At 35.1% G+C, this 20,611-nt stretch overlaps 1 protein-coding gene across 1 annotated transcript in view; it reads left to right on the plus strand.

Moving 5' to 3' along the window:
* The window catches only part of LOC150107826 (Fanconi anemia group J protein homolog), a 463,872-nt gene that overhangs the window by 363,030 nt on the left and 80,231 nt on the right, over positions 1-20,611 (plus strand). The window contains exon 22 of the mRNA XM_090391581.1: positions 14,685-14,797. Coding sequence (XP_090247707.1) covers positions 14,685-14,797 — 113 coding nt within the window. The remainder of the gene's footprint in view (positions 1-14,684; positions 14,798-20,611) is intronic.

Raw genomic sequence — 20,611 nt, forward strand, 5'->3', positions numbered from 1 at the left:
ACAATGCCGATTAAACAAACAGCTGGATGTTGCTGAATGACAATGCATCTCTGCATTGTGTTAAACATGAAGCAGGTGTAAAATCTCTTATAGTGAAATAAAGGATTTTTTTTTTTTCGTCTATATCGATTTTACATAGGTCATAAAATATATAAAATTAGAAGTGTATATAACCTGCTTTAATGTATTAAACTTTGTATCATATTGTGAAAATAACTGAATGTAGAACTATAAATATGTGTAACTAAAAGGATTAGACAGGATTATGCTAGTGAGCTGGAGGTGAACAATAATCTCTAATAAGGTCACTGGAAAATCCGGGAAGTTTGGATGGTAAGACAAAGAATGTCAAATGATATAAAAGGCCACAATTGGTGGGCGAAGGGGCTGTTTTGTCAAATTTTTCTGGAGCCTTGGGAGGAGAAGAGTAGGGAGTCGTCTGGGAGATCTTGGGAAGTTCGCTGGTAGGTTACCCCAGTGCAAGGAGGGGAATCAGGAGAGGCCATATTCAAAGGAACTTTCCAAGATGTTCTTCACCGAAAGTACTGATCCACGTGCATACTGATATGCTGCAACCGGAACAGTTCCTATCATTGCCAAAGAACTATATTACTTTTCCAAAGGAGAGAACTTGCAAGACGACATCTGTCGAATAGTGCCTGATCACAGCCGTTCAGGAGAGGCCATATTCAAAGGAACTTTCCAAGATGTTCTTCACCGAAAGTACTGATCCACGTGCATACTGATTTGCTGCAACCGGAACAGTTCCTATCATTGCCAAAGAACTATATTACTTTTCCAAAGGAGAGAACTTGCAAGACGACATCTGTCGAATAGTGCCTGATCACAGCCGTTTCGCAAGATTGAAGAAGGAGCCATCAGAATGTACCCATGCCCCCTTGAAAATTGTAGGACTTTACAAGATACTGAGCACTAGTAAGTAGATTGCTCTATGTTAATGTCCAAGATTGTTTGTGTAGATAATCAATGCTAGTCTTATTTAATCAATTGTAGTATATAGCAAAGCAGTTAGAGAGACGAGCTTTAATCTGTATGTGCATAAATCGATGGTATAAGTTTGTATATTGCTTGTGGTAACTAACACATAGAGTGTGTTACATATAATCAGTCTCAATGTTTATAAAATTGAATACAAGTCTTTGCAGGCTTCACATGTTAAATAAGTGAGTGTAAAATTTTGTTGTTTTAAGTATCAAGTGATTAGCTGTACTTCATAAATTGTGATTCAAGCTCATGATATGCCCATTGATATTTGTAAAATATTTGTCTTAGTTAAAATAAACACATTTTGTTTTGTAAATAGCTTGCGTGATCCTTGTTAACCAATGCACTGTCTCTCAAAAACTAATTGGACCTGTGTGACCAAGGTAAAGTAACTGCCACAACTGTACAATTCAGAGTTCCTTGAGATTAATGAACAAAGGGCTGTTATATGTGCTTAGCAGATAATTTCTCATGTTTGTAAAGAATATAAAATTTACATAGTCCTTGATGGTGCAGTCATTAACTAAAATAAATTTTTCAAGGACTACTAAACATTAACATTAGCAATCTAAATTGAGGAATTACCCTTAAATAGAGGTTTTTCCTTATTTTTTGACCCTAGCACGTATAAGGGTATACCATACGATATAGAAAGGGGGAGTAAGTTAAGCAGATTGTAAGTTCAAGTAATAGTATCAGACATGAGTTTTAAGAATAGAACATTTTAGGCAATTATAGAGATTACCATCTCCAAAGGAATTTATCATAAACTCAAGCAGCAGATATCAATGTACAAGGGAGGGGGGGTTCATAAAAAAAAAAAAGGAGTAACTAGAAAACCAAAGACAAATACTAAAGGCACAGTTCAACATAATAAAAGATAAAATTAATAATAATAAATATCTACACAAGTTCTCACTTCCAAATTCACCTCATTACTTGAACACTCGGTGTTTTCAGATTTTAAATTTCAGATTTGGCACTGCTGAAATTTTTTTTATAAAGTTGAAAACAAAATTCTGGAAATGATGGTTTAATTGCTGCCAAGCTCAATGTTGTTATAGCTATAATTATATGCTTGCCAGCAACGTTTTGTAATGTAAATATAGAATTGATGTGAGTGGAGATTATATTGAAAATAAATAAACAGTTCATCTTCCTGTGGTTGCTTTTTATTTTCATATGAATTTTGTTTCATTATTTATTTATTTACACACATATATAATGTATCATTATCCTAGCTTTTAAACAGCAATTCATCAGTTTTGAACTACAACTGATTTCTTCTTCCATCTTTCCCATCCAAAAAAATTTCTTTATATTTATGTAGACATATGCATATGTCAGGCCATTTGGCTGACATTCTTAAAATGTATGCTTCCTGGATTTTAAGAATATTAGACAACGGCCATGACAACTCGAGTTAGCCCACTAGGGGACACAATTTAGGACTGTAGGCCTGATTTCTGTTGCCTTTATTCAGCTTCATTTGCTCAGTGTTAGTGCCTGCATACACATATTGTTATTTTTTATGATTCCTGAAGATGCAATGTGACATCGTCGAAATATAGGAAATTATTTATTAAAGTTTTTTATATTTAATATTCTAGTATACGTTTTCATTTCCTAAAAAAGATTAAAAGCTATGTATAACCAACATATAAGCTTATCTACAAGAATTACAATCATGCATGGAGATTCCATCCCACCCAAAGCCCAACAATACAGCAAGTTGAAGCTGGATATATTCATGCAACTGAATTAATTAGTCTTTCTAAAGCACTGCCGTGATAGCAACATGATCCAGAATCATGATAAATTAAAATGCCAATTTATGTAAAAGGCTCTATTCATTTATCGATGCACTGTCTTTGCTCTTCTATGGGAGCAGATTGCCATCAGTTGTGTTCTCTTGGCTGAATATATTAAGAAATTCGAGTCTACAAAAAAAAAAAAAAAAAAAAAAAAAAAAAAAAAAAAAAAAAAAACATCTTCCAAATCTCAGCTGCCTCCTAACACCGTTATAAACCTATCTTCCCTTACTCTGAAATCTTAAGCAGTTAGCACACTCATGCATGGCCATAACTTTGCAATAGCCTTGAAGAAAATTCCTGCAGAAAAAATGATATAAGTTGAATGAGGTATCCACAGTCATTCCAACCATATTGCCAACAACATCAGACTGGATGTAGCCAGTGTTCCAACAAAAGCTAAACCACCAAAAAAAAAGTCATCATCAAATTCTTACACATACTCTCAAGGAGTGTACAGGATATTATGGCAGTACTGCATGAAAAACTTACATCATTACTGACTTCCTATCAATAATTTTTCTCCAAATCAATCTGTTATCTGTCAAGACTCCAACATTATCAGATCTTCTGTCTTCTAAGGCACTTTTTGCTCTATCAATCCACCTATATCTTGGTCTTCCTCTGGTTCTTTTTCTTGCCCACCTGGCAGAGAACACTTGTTTTGCTAATCTTTCCTCTCCCATTCTGTTTAAGTGACAATACTACCTGAAATTAGCTCTGCTAACACATTCCTGGATATTAACAGTATCAAGTTCTTTAGTAATATCCCTGTTTTTAATATGATATTGCCATTGATGCTGTCTGTTCATGCCCCTAATCTTTCTCAGGACTTTCATATCTGTGGTCTCTAGTCTTTGGTTGAGAGTTTTATTTCTAACCCAGCTCTCAGATCCATAAGTTAAAATTGGTTTGAACACTGCCTTGTATACAGCTAATTTAGTGTTTTGAGTAATTTCTCCCTTATTTCATATAAATTTATTCAGTTGAATACATTGCCTTTCAGTTTATTCATTTGTCATTGCATTCAGTTGATTTCATACATTACTGAAATATAGGAAAGTATTAATTAGTTTTTTTATAATTAATATTCTAGTATACATTGTCATTTCTTGAAAAATTAAAAGCTACACAATATAGCATGAAGTAAATAATGGGGGGGGGTGTTATTGTTGGTAAAAAAAAAATATATATATATATATATATGACACCTTAAAACTATTCATCACTTGTTTTTCAGCAGGACATTCTAATTGATGTAAGTCTGAAGAAAGTGATTTATATATGGCAATTTTTTCACATTTGGTGTCCATAGACACCTTATGGTCATTCTCGTACCTCGCCAGGTCTTGGGAGTTAAGTCTTCTGCTAGCATTAGTGGTAGGGTTGCATTTGAAGCATCAGTGCATACTGATTTCTGTTATTTGTGTACTATACAATTTAAAGAAACATCTTATTCCTTAGCACAAACGTTCATTGCTGTTAATTGATTCTGGGAATAAACATCTGCAAATTTGTATTGATGATTAGAATCATTGAAAATGTCAACTGTTTTGTGAATGGAGAACTTATGGAACAAGTAAAACATTTCAGCTACTTAGGCACGATTTTTACTGAAGATGGTAAAATAAATATGGAAATAGACAACAGAATCAGCAAAGCTGGTATGATGGGAAGTCAATTGAATAAATTCATATGGAATGAGAGAGAAATTAGTTGGAATACTAAATTAGCTGTAAAGAAGACAGTGTTCAAACCAGTTTTAACTTATGGGAGAGCTGGGTCAGAAGTAAAACACTTGACCAAAGACTAGAGACCGCAGATATGAGAGTCCTGAGAAAGATTATGGGGGTGAACAGATGGCATCAATGGCAATATCATATTAAAAAACGAGGATATTAGGAAAGAACTTGACATTGACATTGTCAGCATCCAGGAATGCATTATCAGAGCTAATCTCAGATGGTATGGTCACTTAAACAGAATGGGCGAGGAAAGATTAGCAAAACAAGTGTTCTCTGCCAGGTTAGCAGGAAAACGACCCAGAGGAAGACCAAGATATAGGTGGATTGATACAATACAAAGTTCCTTAGACGATAGAAATATAAGATCTGATAATGTTGGAGTCTTGACAAATAACAAGCTGATTTGGAGGAAAATTGTACATAGGAAGTTAGTAATGATGTAATTTTTTCCACGTAGTACTATCATATCCTGTACACCCCTTGAGGGTACATGGCAGGAATTTGATGATGATGATGATGAGGTTGTGTATTTTTTAAAGTATTCGAGGTACCTATATTTCTTATCTATTCTTAACTAAACAGCATCATTTCTTTTTAAGATACTTTTCTTGTATTTCAGTTTCTTTTCTATCTTAATGTTTTGTATGTCTTCTCTACAAATATATAAATTATATCAAATACAGGAATAAGCATTGATCAGGAAGAAGAAAAAATGAGAAACATTCTTATTGAATCTGCACAAAATTAAAAGAAAAGGAGATGGACCAAGAAATTATCAGAAAAAAAAAACCATTAAACCTTATTGAAAAGAGAAAACAGTTGATTGCAGTAGGGAAAAGAGGAACTATTGAAATAACAGTAATAAATGAGGCAATAAGGATAAATATAAAAGAAGATAGTAAGAAAAGAGAGGATGATATGATCCAAAAAATTAATGAAAATGGAAACCTCAGAATTCTAAGAAATAACCTTTCATTTTGAAGAAAGAATATTATAGCTCTTGAAGACCAAAATGGAAGAAAATTATTTAGCAAAAAAAAAAAAAAAAATCGCAGAAGAAGCAAAAATTTTCTACATGAATCTGTACAAAGGTGAAGATAGAAAATTTCAGAATGAACAGAAAAAATAGATTGTGACAATACCTTTGATATACCTTCTAATACCTTCATTAGAAATCTTTGAAATTGAAAAAGCCTTAAAACAAATAAAAAAACAGTAGAGCTGCTGGGGAGGATCACTTAATAATAGAGATGATTACAGAAGCTGAGGATATTCTAAAAGAAGAATTGAAAATCCTCTTAAATAGATGCATCAAAAAAGGAGAAATACCCCAAATATGGAATAATGCAAACATTATTTTACTGCATAAGAATGGATGTGAGGGAGGGCACTAGAGTTGCCAGAGAACGTGATGGGGAATTTGAGCTGTTCAGAAATAAAGTGCTTTTTTAATCTGTGAATAGTGTGACTTCTATCGAGATTTGTGCTACATTGTTGTTCTGGAAGAATACAAGTGTCCTTCAGTGGTTGTTTTTGAAGTTAGTTGTTGTCGCTATATTGTGTATTTTGGTTACCGAGAAGATGAGATTGGAATTGAATGCAGAACGCTGAAAGAGAAAACGAAGATAACATAAGTTTTCATTAGTTTTATTCTTTTTATATTTAGTATACTTAAATGTTTTGTTTGTATTTTACTTATATAGTTATACTCCCTTATACTTATTTAGCGTTTAGTTGTAATAGTTCCTCAACACTATTTTGAATAATGGTGGCAGTGGTGGTTAAAATTGCAAATGGCATATCACCAAGTCTAAGGACTCCATTTTGCATGATATCATATGGGATTTTGTAGCATGCAGGACCTGTGGAATGTATGCGTCACGGCAGTTGTATATGTGGCAGGTAAGAGAAGGGGAAATACGTATATGCGCAAAATGCAGGCAATGGGAGATGAGTTAGAGATGACTATAACTGACCTCGTTGAGTCAGAGGCAGGAGGTTCTCCATGTAGGGAGATGAGTGGTATGATAGAGGGCAAGAATGGCGAGAGAAATATGAATAAAATAATGATAGTGGGGAGTATGGAAAGGTTGAAGTATTGTGAAATTTTTGGAGATGGTCTCAGTTGGAAGGATAAATGGCAAATAAGAGTGGCTGACTTGCAGAGAGAGATAGATGAGCTGAAGAGCAGGTGGAATGTCTAGGGAATGAGAAGTGTGAAAGATGTGATTGGAAGAGGTGGATGCAAGGCTATTCAGAGCAGTAGTGAGAGAGTTAAGGGAATGATAGAGGAGAGAATAGGAACAGTAGAAGAGAGGGAGTTATGGGAATGGTAGAAGAGGAGAGAATAGGAACAGTAGAAGAGAGGGAATGAGAGAGAGAGAGAGAGTTATGGGAATAGTAGAAGAGGAGAGAATAGGAACAGTAGAAGAGAGGGGATGAGAGAGAGTTATGGAAATGATAGAAGAGGAGAGAATAGGATAAGTGGAAGAGAAGGAATGAGAGAGAGAGATGGGAATGATAGAAGAGGAGAGAATAGGAACAGTGGAAGAGAGGGTATGAGAGAGAGTTATGGGAATGATAGAAGAGGAGAGAATGGAAACAGTAGGAGAGAGGGAATGAGAAGAATGTGAGGGAGCACTGAAACCAGGGATAGAGAGAAAATGTTAGAGGAGAGAGGGGGATGCAGGTGAGCAATCGAGGAACAGGGTGGTAATGTATGGGGACTCAGTGATCCATGGTGTTCAAGATAGGATGCATCAGGAATGTTTGCCTGGAGAAATGATAGAAAGTGTGGCTATGGCAATTAAGAGGGGTGAAAGGGTGGATGAGATGATTGTGATGGTAGGAACAAATGACTTGAGAGGTAATATAAATTGAGCATCGAGAGAAATGAGATTCTTGCTTGAGGTTGTACAAAAGATGATGCAGAGAGGAAATATAGTGTGGGTGTTGCCTAGGTATGATAGTGACGAGCTGAGCAGAAGAGCAGTAATATTGAATAACATAATAGCTAGAATATGTGGATGCTTGGAGGGCGTTTGAAGACAGAAAGGAATTGTATGCAAGGGACTGCATGCATTTGAATGAGGAAGGACGTAGGCATCTGGAAAGATTACTGTTCTCAACCAGTCAGCATGTCAATGCAGGGAAACTAGAATACCCAGGGCGGATGGTAGCAGGGATGACCTCTTGTGGGAATGACTGCTTGGGAGAAGGGGGGATGACATCAGATAATGCTGAGCCCAGTTGAGTCTAGAAGGGATAATGCTGGGTATAGAAACAGTGGTATTTTTATGCTTTATACTAATGCCAGGAGTATCCGGAATAAAGGAGAGGAATTGGTGCATCAGCCTGGCCAAAGATTATTAGAATAACTGGGACATGGTTTACTTAAGAGGATATAATAACAGGAATAGAAGTAGCAGGGTACAGCATTTTTCAGCACGATAGGAAGGGAAAGCGTGATGGTGGAGTACTGCTTATGATAAGTGATGACTTATGTCCTCTAAGAGTGGAGGCTTTGGAAGGCAGTGACACTAATGATTTTGAAAGCATATGGTGTGAGGTAGAGGTGAGCAAGACAGGATATTTAGTGGTGTATTGCTACTAACCAAGGAGCACAGAGGGCAGGGACCAGGAGATGTTTAGGCAGTTGAGCTTGGCAAGTGCAAGCAGAATGGTTTGTTATGGGAAATTTTAACTACAGCTGTATAAATTAGGGAGAGGAAGATGCATCTAGCAATAATGGAATGGATTTTCGAGAATTCTTGAGGGACAAATATCTTAGGCAACATGTAATAGAGAGAACAAGAGGTTCAAGAGTTTTGGATTTGGTCATAGCATCAGAAGAGTTGATAATAACTGAGATGACATCTCTCCCACCAGTTGGAGACAGTGACCATGTGGTTTTGACTTGCAAGATGAATAGACATGCAAGAGTATCAAAGAGACAGGAACGGATGTGGAATTATAAGGGAGGTGATTATAATAGTCTGAGATCTCAACTTGGGGAAATATCCTGGATGGAGGAATTGGAAGGACGGGATATCATTAGCGCTTGGGAAATTGTAAAGACATATTTGTTAGCAGCAATAGTAAGCTGTATTCCATAAGTGAAGAAGAGGACACAATTTGGAGTAAAGTGGATGACAAACAATGTTAAACCGTAACTACATGTGAAAAAGATGCTATGAAGAATATAAGACACAGGCTAAGAGAGTGACTAGTATGGTAAGGAAGGAGAAACTGGATTATGAGAAGAGATTGGCCCTAAGATCCAAAGAAAATCCTAGGGAATTTTTTAGCTAGGTGGCCAGTAGGAGGAGAAATAATTGTGAAGAATGACATTGTGGGATAAAAATATGAATAGAGTGACTGATGCAGAGTACATAGTGGAATTGTTCGATGAACACTTTATTGGTGTATTTCATCCTGGAGGAGTAAATTTTAATACTAGACGGATAGGGCAGGTTCAAGGTTTAGAGGTGCAGGAGGAGAGTGTGTTCCAAATACTGAGTACTTTGGATGTTAGTAAAGCTGTGGGACTGGATGGTGTTTCACCGCGACATTTTGAGAGAATGTGCTAAAGAACTGACAGCTCCTTTGACCTGGCTTTTCAATGAAAGTCTGGCTGCGGGAAATATGCCCAGGGAATGGAAGGAAGGTAACATAGTGCTATTGCATGAGGGCAGTAGCAGACTGGAAGTGTCTAATTATAGGCCAGTTTGTGTGTCATCAGTAGTTGTTAAGATCTTGGAGAAATTAGTTAGGGACTGTATACAGCATTGTGCAGATGACGGTAATGTTATCTGTGAGAGTCAACATGGATTTGTGAAGGGGGTGCTCTTCTTTTAATAATATGCTAGCCTTTTATAATTAAATTACAGAGCAGTAGATGAGGGAAAGGCATATACTGCCATTTTCTTGGATTTGGCAAAATCATTTGACAGGGTGCCACATGATAAGCTGATATTTAAGTTGCAGCACAGGTTTGGATGTCAGGTTAGTCAACTGGATTCAGGATTGGCAGTCCGATAGGTATCAGAGAGTTGTGTATGGTGGGACAGTTTCAAGGAGGCAGAGGGTTACAAGTGCGGTCCCACTGGACTCGGTACTGGGACCTATATTGTTTAACCTTTATATCAATGACATTGTCAGTGAATTGCAAGGGGATATTCAGTTGTTTGTAGATGATGTGAAGCTGATTAGGGTTATTAGTAATAGTGCAGATGTGGTAGTCCTGCAAGAGGATTTGAATAAGCTAGACAGATGGGCAAATGAATGTAGGTGTCGGTTTAATGCAGCAAAATGTAAGGTCTTGAGGTTTGGGACACATCGATTGGACATTGCATACTCTATGGGAGGAGCTATACTGGAGGAAGTAGGGGAGACAACAGATCTGGGGATGATGATTGATAGAAACCTGAAATTTAGGGGACATATTGCAAAGGTGGTGAAGGTAACACAGAAGATTGCTGCAATAATGAGAAGGACGCTGACCTGCAGAGATAAAAGAGTTATCATTCCATTGTGTAAGTCCCTGATCAGACCACACTTATACTATTGTTCTCAGATTTGGTCCCCAGGATTTGAAGGGGATAAATTAACTGTGGAAATGGTACAAAGACGGATGACAAAGATGGTTTCAGGACTGTACAATTTTGGTTATGAGGATCGGCTGAGGGAATGTGGACTGCTGAGTTTGATGGATAGAAGAAGGAGAGGTGATATGATTGAGACTTTTAAACTGTTGAGAGGTGGTTACAGGGTTGACACTGGGGAGTTCTTTCACGTGGTTGAACAGCAGGAAGGAGTGATGACAAGGGCCCCTGGAAGTTACAAATGGAAACTGTGAGCAAAAGGGTGAGGAGTGGTTTCTTTGCATGGAAGGTGGTTGAACCATGGAATGCAGTGCCTGATAGAGTGGTGAGAGTGAGAATGGTCAATGAGTTTAAGCAGTATTGTGATAGACTTTGTGTTTCCTAGAAGGGGACCTCCCACGATGAGTCTTTTCACTCCATGGAGGCCTGAATAATAATAATAATGTTAATTGATACATAAAAACTACTGATGTATTAGTTTTATTTCCCACATTTTTAAGCATTTCACTATAATTATAACCAATAGATTAGAAATAAAAGTTGATTCAATATAACCTTCTCAACAAGCTGGTTTCAGAAAGAACTTCCATACAGTAGATCATATTCAATCAATAAGCCTGCTTATTGAAAAATGTAATGAATGCAAACTTCCCCTTCATAGATTTTAAAAATTCTTTTGATTGCATAAAAACATCATCAATAATTGAAGCTCTTAGAGATTATGGCATTGAAAACAATTTATTAACATAATAAAATGAAATAAGTGAAAATTTTCACATAAATCAAGGAATAAGGCAAGGAGACACCATTTCTCCCAAACTCTGCACATTAACACTGGAACATATGATATGTAATTTAGAATGGTCCAATAAAGGAGTCAATATTAATGGAATTAAATTAAATAACCTAAGATTTGCTCATGATATTCTTATTATTGCAAACCATATGAAAGACTTAAATGAAATGATAGAAGATCTAATAACCATATCACTAAAAATTGGATTAGACATTAAAAAACCAAAATGAAACTGATAAAACCAATATCATGACACACCAAAAAGGATACAATGAAAGACACAACATTAAGGTAAACAATAAAGTAATTGAAATAGTAGTTGCATATGTATACTTAGGAAAATTGTTAATAATGAAGAAACAATTGGTCATGGAAGAAGTGAAAAGAAGAATAGGAATGGGATTGGCAGCTTTTGGAAAATTTTAGCAATTTTTAAACAGCAAAATAAAACCTGAGAATTAAGCAAGACTGTTCAATCAGTGTGTATTGCTTGCCTGTTATGACATATGGAGCAGAAACCTTGCCAGTCAAAAAGGAAATAATAGATAAAATTCAAAAAACAGAAAGAAGAATGGAAAGATGTCTGCTAAACATAAGACTCACGGATAAAATCAGAAAGGAAGAAATAAGAGCTAAAACAAAATTTTTAGATATTGGAGAAAACATACTTCAAAAGAAATGGAAATGGGCAGGACACATCGCAAGATTCAAGAACAATAGATGTACAAAAGTTTACTGGAGTGGCGGCCATATGAAGGTAAAAGATCAGCTGGAAGACCTGAAAAAAAGATAGTCAGATGATATAAGAAAAACATTTGGAACTCTTAGGTACCAACTCAGGATAGAAACAAATGGAGAGAATTGGGAGAAACCTATAGCCAAAGTGGCTATAAAAAGGATTAAAAGAAGAAGATGATGCCTTCTAATTTTTCCTCATACCATGTTCATATTCTGAACCTTTGGGTCGAAGGCTCTTATCCATGTGGACTCAACCCATCTTGAGAACAGAAGATTCTTAAGAAGAAGAATATGGAAGCATTGACCTAACCTTAGTATCTTCCTTAGTTTATGTTTCACTAATAACAATGCAAAGGTTGAAACCCGTCTGGGTAATGACCCTTCAGACAGTATATATTGCATAGCAGTATGCATTGTCTGAAAGGAAATGTTCTTTGCATTATGGGTTACCGAGGTAAATGGTGTAAAATGAATAGCATCTTTAATGGTGTGTTTAGTATGTGGCCTCCGTCGATGAGTCCCTGACTTCCTGAAGGTCTCTCTTAATAATCATAACATAATTGAGTAAAACAATTTCCCAAACTTTTGGGAGGATAAGGCAGTCATTAGAATTAAGGTTTGGTCTATGAAGCAGAGCTTCAGTACTTTCTTTGAATAAATAGTCTTTCATATTGTGTTTTCTATTGGATCCTATGATTTGTGTTTTCAGTTCCATCCTGTGCCAGGCCTGATTTGTGCAGTTCGATGAGCTAGTTGTGACCTTGTTGTTTAGAAATATGTTTATAGATTGATGTTCCACACACACACACAAAAAAAAAAAAAAAAGAAAGAAAGAAAGAAAGACAGGTCTTTAATAAAAAAAAAAAAAAGTACAACCTCTGCACATCTTTTAAAAGATGTGCAGAGGTTGTACTTTTTAGAGGTTGTACACCACAAACTTGCTACCCTTATCCGTTCCACCAAAGATGCGCTCCCTGCTCTTTCAGTATATGGAGTATATAAAGTTTGCTGTTTTCCTGCAAGTTGACTTCAGACAGAAGGTAGATCAGCGACCCTCCATTTATAAGAACACAAATCATACATCTGCAGTCATGATGTGGTCAATCTGGCCTTGCAGACCATGTATTGGATACAACTCATAGGATCTCCTGGAAGAAAACCACCATGCTCCACCATAGTAAATTTAAAAACGAAAGACTGTTTTTAAAATCTGCAGTGGCACTCAGAAATCAATTGAATTTAAATAAATATGGATGTATGAAACTTCCCCAAAATTTGGGAAACAATAATTGTTAGTGGTCCCACTTTACGTCCTAGGCCACCTACAAATGACCAGAGAGGTTGCACCACCTAGATAGGACTTTAGAGTCACCATGTGTTTCATTTAGTATTATGTTGTCTTTGTGTGTTACAAAAATTATTTCTAATATCTGAAGATGTCTCAGTGACTGAGATGAACCATTGGAAGCATTAAAATTAGTTTTCAATCCTTTCCTAGTGCTGTAAATGTTCCATTAAACCTCCAACATAATATTCCTATTAAACCCTTAAGCTTTAATAGATGGTGTGCCCTGGAGTTCTACTTCTCTCGGATATTGTCTCGGAGTGGAGTTAATTATTTTATTATGCTATTCTTGGGTTGAATCCATTTAGTAGAGCTATTATTTAATGGTCTACAATTCCTTTTTGAGCAACCTCTCAGAAGAACAAATCATGTGTGCTTTGTAAAAATGAATGGAGTGCTGGCTCTGTATGATTCCGTAATGCAAATATGTCATCCATGTATCATACTCAAATAGATGGTTTGGGGACAAGAGCAAGGATTCTTTCTTCAAGATGTTCCAGATAAAAATTTGCTAGGTTAGGTGATAGTGGTGAACCCATAGCAGTTCCTCCCACTTGTGAGAGGAATTACTGTAGGTTCACCACTATCATAGCTATTCTTTCCATGTAAAGTATTCTGATGTCATTGTAAATTAGAATAGGTCCACTATGTCTGCTGGAAAATCTTGGGCTGGAATGCCTATTTTTTCAGTATGTGAAATATTTGTGTAAAGGGATGCGATGTCTTAGCTCCGTCCTGTCTCATTCGCCACTCAGAAGCTGAGTGGCAAATGACAGGATGGAGAAGATTTGATGGGAATCTTGAGACCTTGTGATTTCCATAGGGACTGCCTATGGAAATCATATTAGGCCTAAGTGGACAATTACTTTTGTATAGCCATGGTGTTCCATATATTCTGGAGTGTCTTGCATGGTCAGTTCTGAGTTTAACAATTTGTTGGTGTATGGATGTTTTACCTAATAGTTATTAAGCTTATTAAGTTGACTTTTTATAGGATCTTTATTGATCTTAGAGTGTAGAGAATTACCTCTTATGTGATCAGAATATGTACTCTAAAATATTTTGGACTGTGACACACTTGCAAATCCTCAAAGATAATGAATGGTTTCTGAATTCTGGAAAAGAAAGTAGGTGGTGGAGGCTTAGTTGCATCATGGTATCAATCATGTTTGGTGATGAGAAGTAAGAAATCTTATTTTTAAATATTCTTATTTAAAAAAAAAAAAAGCAGGCTATAATAGCCGTAAAAATAATTATTATTTTTAAATGCCAGAAGATGCAGTAAAAAAATTAATACAGAATAATCTACATGTTGACATGCTAAGATATTTTATGCAACCAAAATTTTCAATTATTGTAATACACACGACACTAGAAAGAATAAGACATGGGAGATTTGCTGTTATTATTGTACTGAAATGTATACATTTATTTAAAAGTGTCTTTTCTTTAATATGTTCATGTTGGGTGGGGTTTTGTATGTTTCTCTGCCTGCTTTACTACATGTTATATTCATTCCACTTCAGACACATTTTCACAAAGTCTGTACAGCTGCAAATTTTATGTGTAAGATTTTATTTGTGAACTGTTTTAGTGATATCAAAAATGTTTTCAATGATAGTTCTTTGCTGTTTCTACTAGACTTCTTAAATGAGATTAGTCATCAGAGTGGTGCCTTACTCTTAGCAGTATATAGAGGGAAAGTTAGTGAGGGCATGGATTTTCCTGACAATAATGCCCGTGCAGTTATCACTGTAAGCAAATAATTTTTTTTAAAAAATTGCAGTAGTAGTAATAATAAATCATAAGAGAATTTTTTTTTGCTTTTATTATAAAAATATTTATGAAATTTGCACCACAAATTTCACAAGATATGAACAAATATGGGTGTTGATATCTTATGATATTTGTAAGTGTCATTACTTCTCTCTTATTCTCATGATATTCCACATAATCTTGAGGATCATTTGCTTAATAAGATTGCACATTCATTTCACTACCATCCTATTTGTTCTTGCAACTCTAGGGACATATTCAGGTACCACATTAAGACTTTATTTCCTAGAGAATACAGGAAATGTAGCAAAACGTATCAAATCATGTAGAAAAATTCTCCAAAAGTAGTTAAATCAAAGTTATGGGAAGATTTTTGGGAAGCATGTACAAGATAAACTTGATGAAGGTAACAATGTTTAGTAAGGACCCTGCATTTAAATGTAAGTCGGTGATGAGAATTAAAGGAGATACAGGAAGATTGCATTAAATCCAGATGATGGAAAAAGGTGCATACCATCTCCACTATTATTCATCTACATGAATCCCATTATGAAGAAAAGTGGCATTAAATGTGATATCAAAATTGGAGATGTTAATCTCAGCTCTTTACTCTATGCAGATGATGTTATACCCTTAAATAAATCCAGTAAAAGAGTTTGGATTCCTTAACTAAATTGAATATCTGCAGTAAAAGATTTGGTATACAAAAATCAACAGTAAAAAGACAAATGCTAGAAATTATGGAACAAGTAAAATGTTTCAAGGCGCATTTTTTTAATAATGATAGCAAATTAAATATAGAAATAGGCAACAGAATTAACAAAGCTGGTATACAAATTCTTAAAAAAATTAGTGGAGTGAACAGATGACATCAATGGCAGAATTATTATTATTCTTTCCTGGGACTTCAAGAAGTAATTTGAAGTTCAACGGACTTCAAAGGACTTCAAGCAATAATTTGAATAATCTAAATTACTCAAATTACTTGTTCTTAAACTCATTCACACTAGATGCACTCGCTACTTCTACAGGCAAGCTGTTCCACTCATAACCACACACAACTTTTATAGATGCCCCCTTATCTGCTTCTCATGTTGGATTCTGATTATATAGAGATTGAAGTAATTATTATTTGTTTCAGAATCCAACATGATCTTCCATCACATAGGCAAAACTTGTAAATATTATTTAATGTAAATCACTTATTTTACAATTAAATATTCATATAACTACCTTAATTTTGTCTAATATTAAATTAATTAATCAAAGATATATGTATTAATAATGAAAATACTGTATTAAATATTATTAAGTTATTTTATTTATTACTATGTTAATATTATAGAATTTGTATTTGATATTTTAACTGCGTATTAATTGAAATGTAAATATTCTCTATTTATTTCTGTTATAGAAGTTTAGAGTTATGCAATAGCTCAATTTTATTATTTTATTTGTTGTCATGGAGACGCATGAAGAAGCGAGCGCGAGTGGAACAGAGCGTGAGCTAGGACAAGGATAATAAAAAAAATTATATAGAGGTAACAAGAGGAAGTTGGAACGGAAATTTTGAAGTGAAAGGAAGCAAGGGTATAAACTAGAGAGGTGGAAGTAAATAAAAAGTTCTCAAGGGCAGAAGTTAAAGGGGATAATAATTATAAGCGAAAAAAGACGAAGTGAATTTTATAGTTAGCTGAAAGTAAAGTCAGCAGTGATAATTAAAGGAATTTAATGCTGCAATCAGATAATATGAAGAAACTGAACGTTCAGTGAAGAATTCTGATTAAACCCAGTTAATCTAGAATTGCGACTTAATTCTAAATCGCCCTAAGCAGAACTGCACAGTGTTTAATTATTTAATGAGTGGTAACAAGGATAATCAAAGTACCTTACAGTTGATATCCATAGTCGTGAAGCGTGATTAATAGTGTTTTAGTTATAACTGCGGAGAAGTCTTATAAATGTGTTCTTAAGTTATTCGCAACGTAATTGATGTACTAGGAACTGTTTCTGGTAAGCACTGACATATTGATCATTTTCAATGTATGAAGAATTGAATGTTAGTTACGCTACATTTAACCTAACTTTAACTGTGGAAATTCTTTGCGAATGAGAATTTGAAAATAAGAATTGTTGAGAGATATTTACAGCAATTAGTGCCTGCGGTGTTCTTTAAGCGTATAGCATAGCTGAGAACTGTGTGGAAACCATTCAGATGGGAAGTTCTATTGTATTTAATTAAGTGTAGGAATTTTGTGACTCAGAAACTGAGAAAGTGTATGTAATGTTTGGAAGATTGAACAAATGTGATTGACTTGACCTAATATTTAACTTTATTCTATTGTTTAAAATTAGAGGTAGAATTTATGTATGTGTCATATAGCTTATATTAAATGTTTTATTTTGTTAATCTAATTATTGTGTTTGCCTGAATTCCTTTTTATTGCACCGTTCATAAAAATTCGAATCTTGCGGGAATCCCAAGTGGAAAATAAAATACCTCAGCCAGAATGAATGAGGAGACTGCTAACTAACTATGAATTGATCCTGCTATTTTATATAGACTAATCTAAGGATAGAGTGGCGCAGTATAATAGAAATTTCTCTACCCTTGGATTGGTGATCAATTTACAATTAGTTGTTTTTTTTATGAAAGTGACTTGTAACAAGATGGCGGATTCGAACATGAAGAGAACACGTCACGACACCCACCTTCCATATAATGAAAATTTTCATCGGTTGATAACCTATAATATCCTTTCATTAGTTTATGCACCTCTATCATATTATCCTTTCTTTTTCATGTTCACTAATGTCTACAGTTCACTCACTCTCAATCTGTTCTCATAATCTACATTCAGTAATGTGGATGTCATCTTTGTTACTCTTCTTTGCACCCTTTCTACAGTCTCTTTATCCACTCTGAACTCAGGAGACCAAATTTGTGGATAGTAGTCCATGCCTGGTCATATCAAGTTCTTCTAAAGAAGAAAAATGACTTCCTTTTCCTTACATATCAGCTAAGGACTCACTCTACATTGCTAAATACAACTCATCCTCTCTGCTACTACTTAATTCTCCTTCTGCAACTCTACTACATCAATGCCATCTACCACCCATCATCACCAATAAACGATAATAAATAACAGCATTTTTTTTCTGTAAATTGCTTGTGTTCTGAAGGCCGATTTGTCTACGTGGGATGAAAAACCTGCGTTTCTAGGTTGGGGGGATCCTACTACCTCATATGAGATCGGATAACTCACCTTCAATTGAAAAAGGCCAACTAAGGATTCTCCTCATCACAACGAGAATCAAACCCAGGACTTTTCTAATCATCATCATCAAATTCCTGACATGTACCCTCAAGGGGTGTATAGGATATGATAGTACTACATGAAAAATTTACATCATTACTAACTTTCTATCTACAATTTTCCTCCAAATCAGTCTGTTACTTGTCAAGACTCTGATATTATCATTATCAGATCTTATATTTCTGTCGTCTAAGGCACATTGTACCGTATCAATCCATCTATATCTTGGTTTTCCTCTGGGTCGTTTTCCTGCTAACCTGGCAGAGAACACTTGTTATGCTAATCTTTCCTCGCCCATTCTGTTTAATGACCATACCACCTGAGATTAGCTCTGCTAATGCATTCCTGGATGTTGACAATGTCAAGTTCTTTCCTAATATCCTCATTTTTAATATGATATTGCCATTGATGCCATCTCTTCATGCAACTAATCTTTTTCAGCACTCATATCTGCAGTCTCTAGTCTTTGGTGAAGACTAGAGACTGCAGTTTTACTTCTGACTCAGATCCATAAGCTAAAACTGGTTTGAACACTGTCTTGTATACAGCTAATTTAGTGTTCCGACTAATATTTCTCATATTCTATATGAATTTACTAGGGGGGCTATGCTGATAAGCCAGTTCTCTGAGCTGGTAAGGTGGTTATTTTTGGATCAAATGCTCGGAGCTTGCTCCATCTTTGCTGCGAGTTGTCACTTCTTGCACTACTTCCGAGTTGCCCTCACTTGCTAAGACTTGAAAACAGCCATTTTTGTTCAATATTAGCTTTGTGTTATATATTTATAAAAATAATGCAATGTTTAATATTTTTCTATTAAAAAAAATGTATTATATAAAAATAGTGCAACATTTAATATTTTTCTATTTAGAAAAAAAGGTATTATTTTCCTCAAATTTTTTATATAAAAATAATTACAATACCCACACCTTACAATGCTCACAATGAGTGGGTATTTACACACAATAATCCTCTCATACACAAGCTAAAATCAGATGAAGGTATAAAGAGTCAAGGACTCGATCCATCTCCCAAAGAAGTTCCAAGCTGGACAAAAAAACGTGACACAAAAACACTACATAAAAATGCTTATCATTTTATATCTATAAGGTAGATTTCATTGACTTCCTACCATACCAGCTTTGTTGATTCTGTTGTCTATTTCCATATTTAATTTATCATCTTTACTAAAAATCGTGCCTAAGTAGCTGAAATGTTTTAATTGTTCCACAGGTTCTCCGTTTACAATGCAGTTGACTTTTCAACAATTCTACCTATTTTCATTGTCTTTGTCTTTTTATTGTTGACCTTCATACCATATCTATTACAACAGTTATTCAATTTAGTCAGGGAATCTTGCAAACTTGTAGCAGATTTATTTAGAAGTATAACATCGTCCACATAAAGCAAAGAGCTAACATTAACATCTCCAATTCTGATATCATGTTTAATACCACTTTCCTTCATAATGTAATCCGTATAGATAATGAATAACAGAGGGGATAATGTATATCTTTGTCACATGCCAGATTTAACATTAAACCATCTTCCTGTACTTCCTTCAATTCTAACTGCTGACTTTACAACTCAAATAAAGACCAAGTATTGCTTGATATAATGCCCCATTGACACCATATAACTGTAGCATATTGAATAGCTTCTCTCTTGGCACGTTGTCATATGCCTTTTCCAGATCGACAAAACTTAAACACAGATCTTTGTGATATTCCCATGCTTTCTCAACTATTTGTCATAAAGTGAAGATCTGATCCTGACAGCCTCTATTTGGCCTGAATCTATCTTGTTCTTCACTAAGCTTTCTTCTACAATTCTTCTCAACTGTTTCTGAAGTATACTTGCATAAATCTTGCCAGGAACACTCAGTAGGGAAATACCTTTAATTCTCACATTCAGTTTTATTTCCCTTTTTATATATGGGTACTATTAGAGCTCTACTCCAAGCATCGGGAATTCATCCCTCTGTCTAGACCTTCTGAACTATGCAGTGCAGCCACTGTAAGACTTTTATACCACCATACTTCAGCATTTCTGGTCAAATATCATCTCCTCTTGTTGCCTTTCCCATTTCAAGCCTTTGATGACTTTTTCTACTTCAAGTATGGATATGTATTCCTGACTGTGAGTGTTTTTTACCACTGTGCTATCACTGCTTGTTTTATTTAGCAATTTTTCGAAGTACTTACTCCATACTTCAAAGATATTTTTTCTCCTGTTTTCATGTCACCTTTATCATCTTTAACTCCTTTTACAGCACTATTTCTTCCATTTCTAAGCTTCTTCAACAACCTCCAGAATATCTTACCACCTTCTTGATATTTATTTTCTACGTTCTTGCCAAAGTCCTCCCATGACTTTTGTTTAGCTAGTTTTACACAGTATTTTGCTTTCTTACATTTGTCTCTATATTCTCTAAGAGCACAAGCTCACTTATTTGCCAGGATCTACAATATTCTACA

The sequence above is a fragment of the Typopeltis vanoorti genome, chromosome 4, assembly GCF_054136105.1.
Source record: "Typopeltis vanoorti isolate ZY-2024b chromosome 4, IOZ_Tvanoo_1.0, whole genome shotgun sequence".
NCBI classification, from domain to species: domain Eukaryota; kingdom Metazoa; phylum Arthropoda; class Arachnida; order Uropygi; family Thelyphonidae; genus Typopeltis; species Typopeltis vanoorti.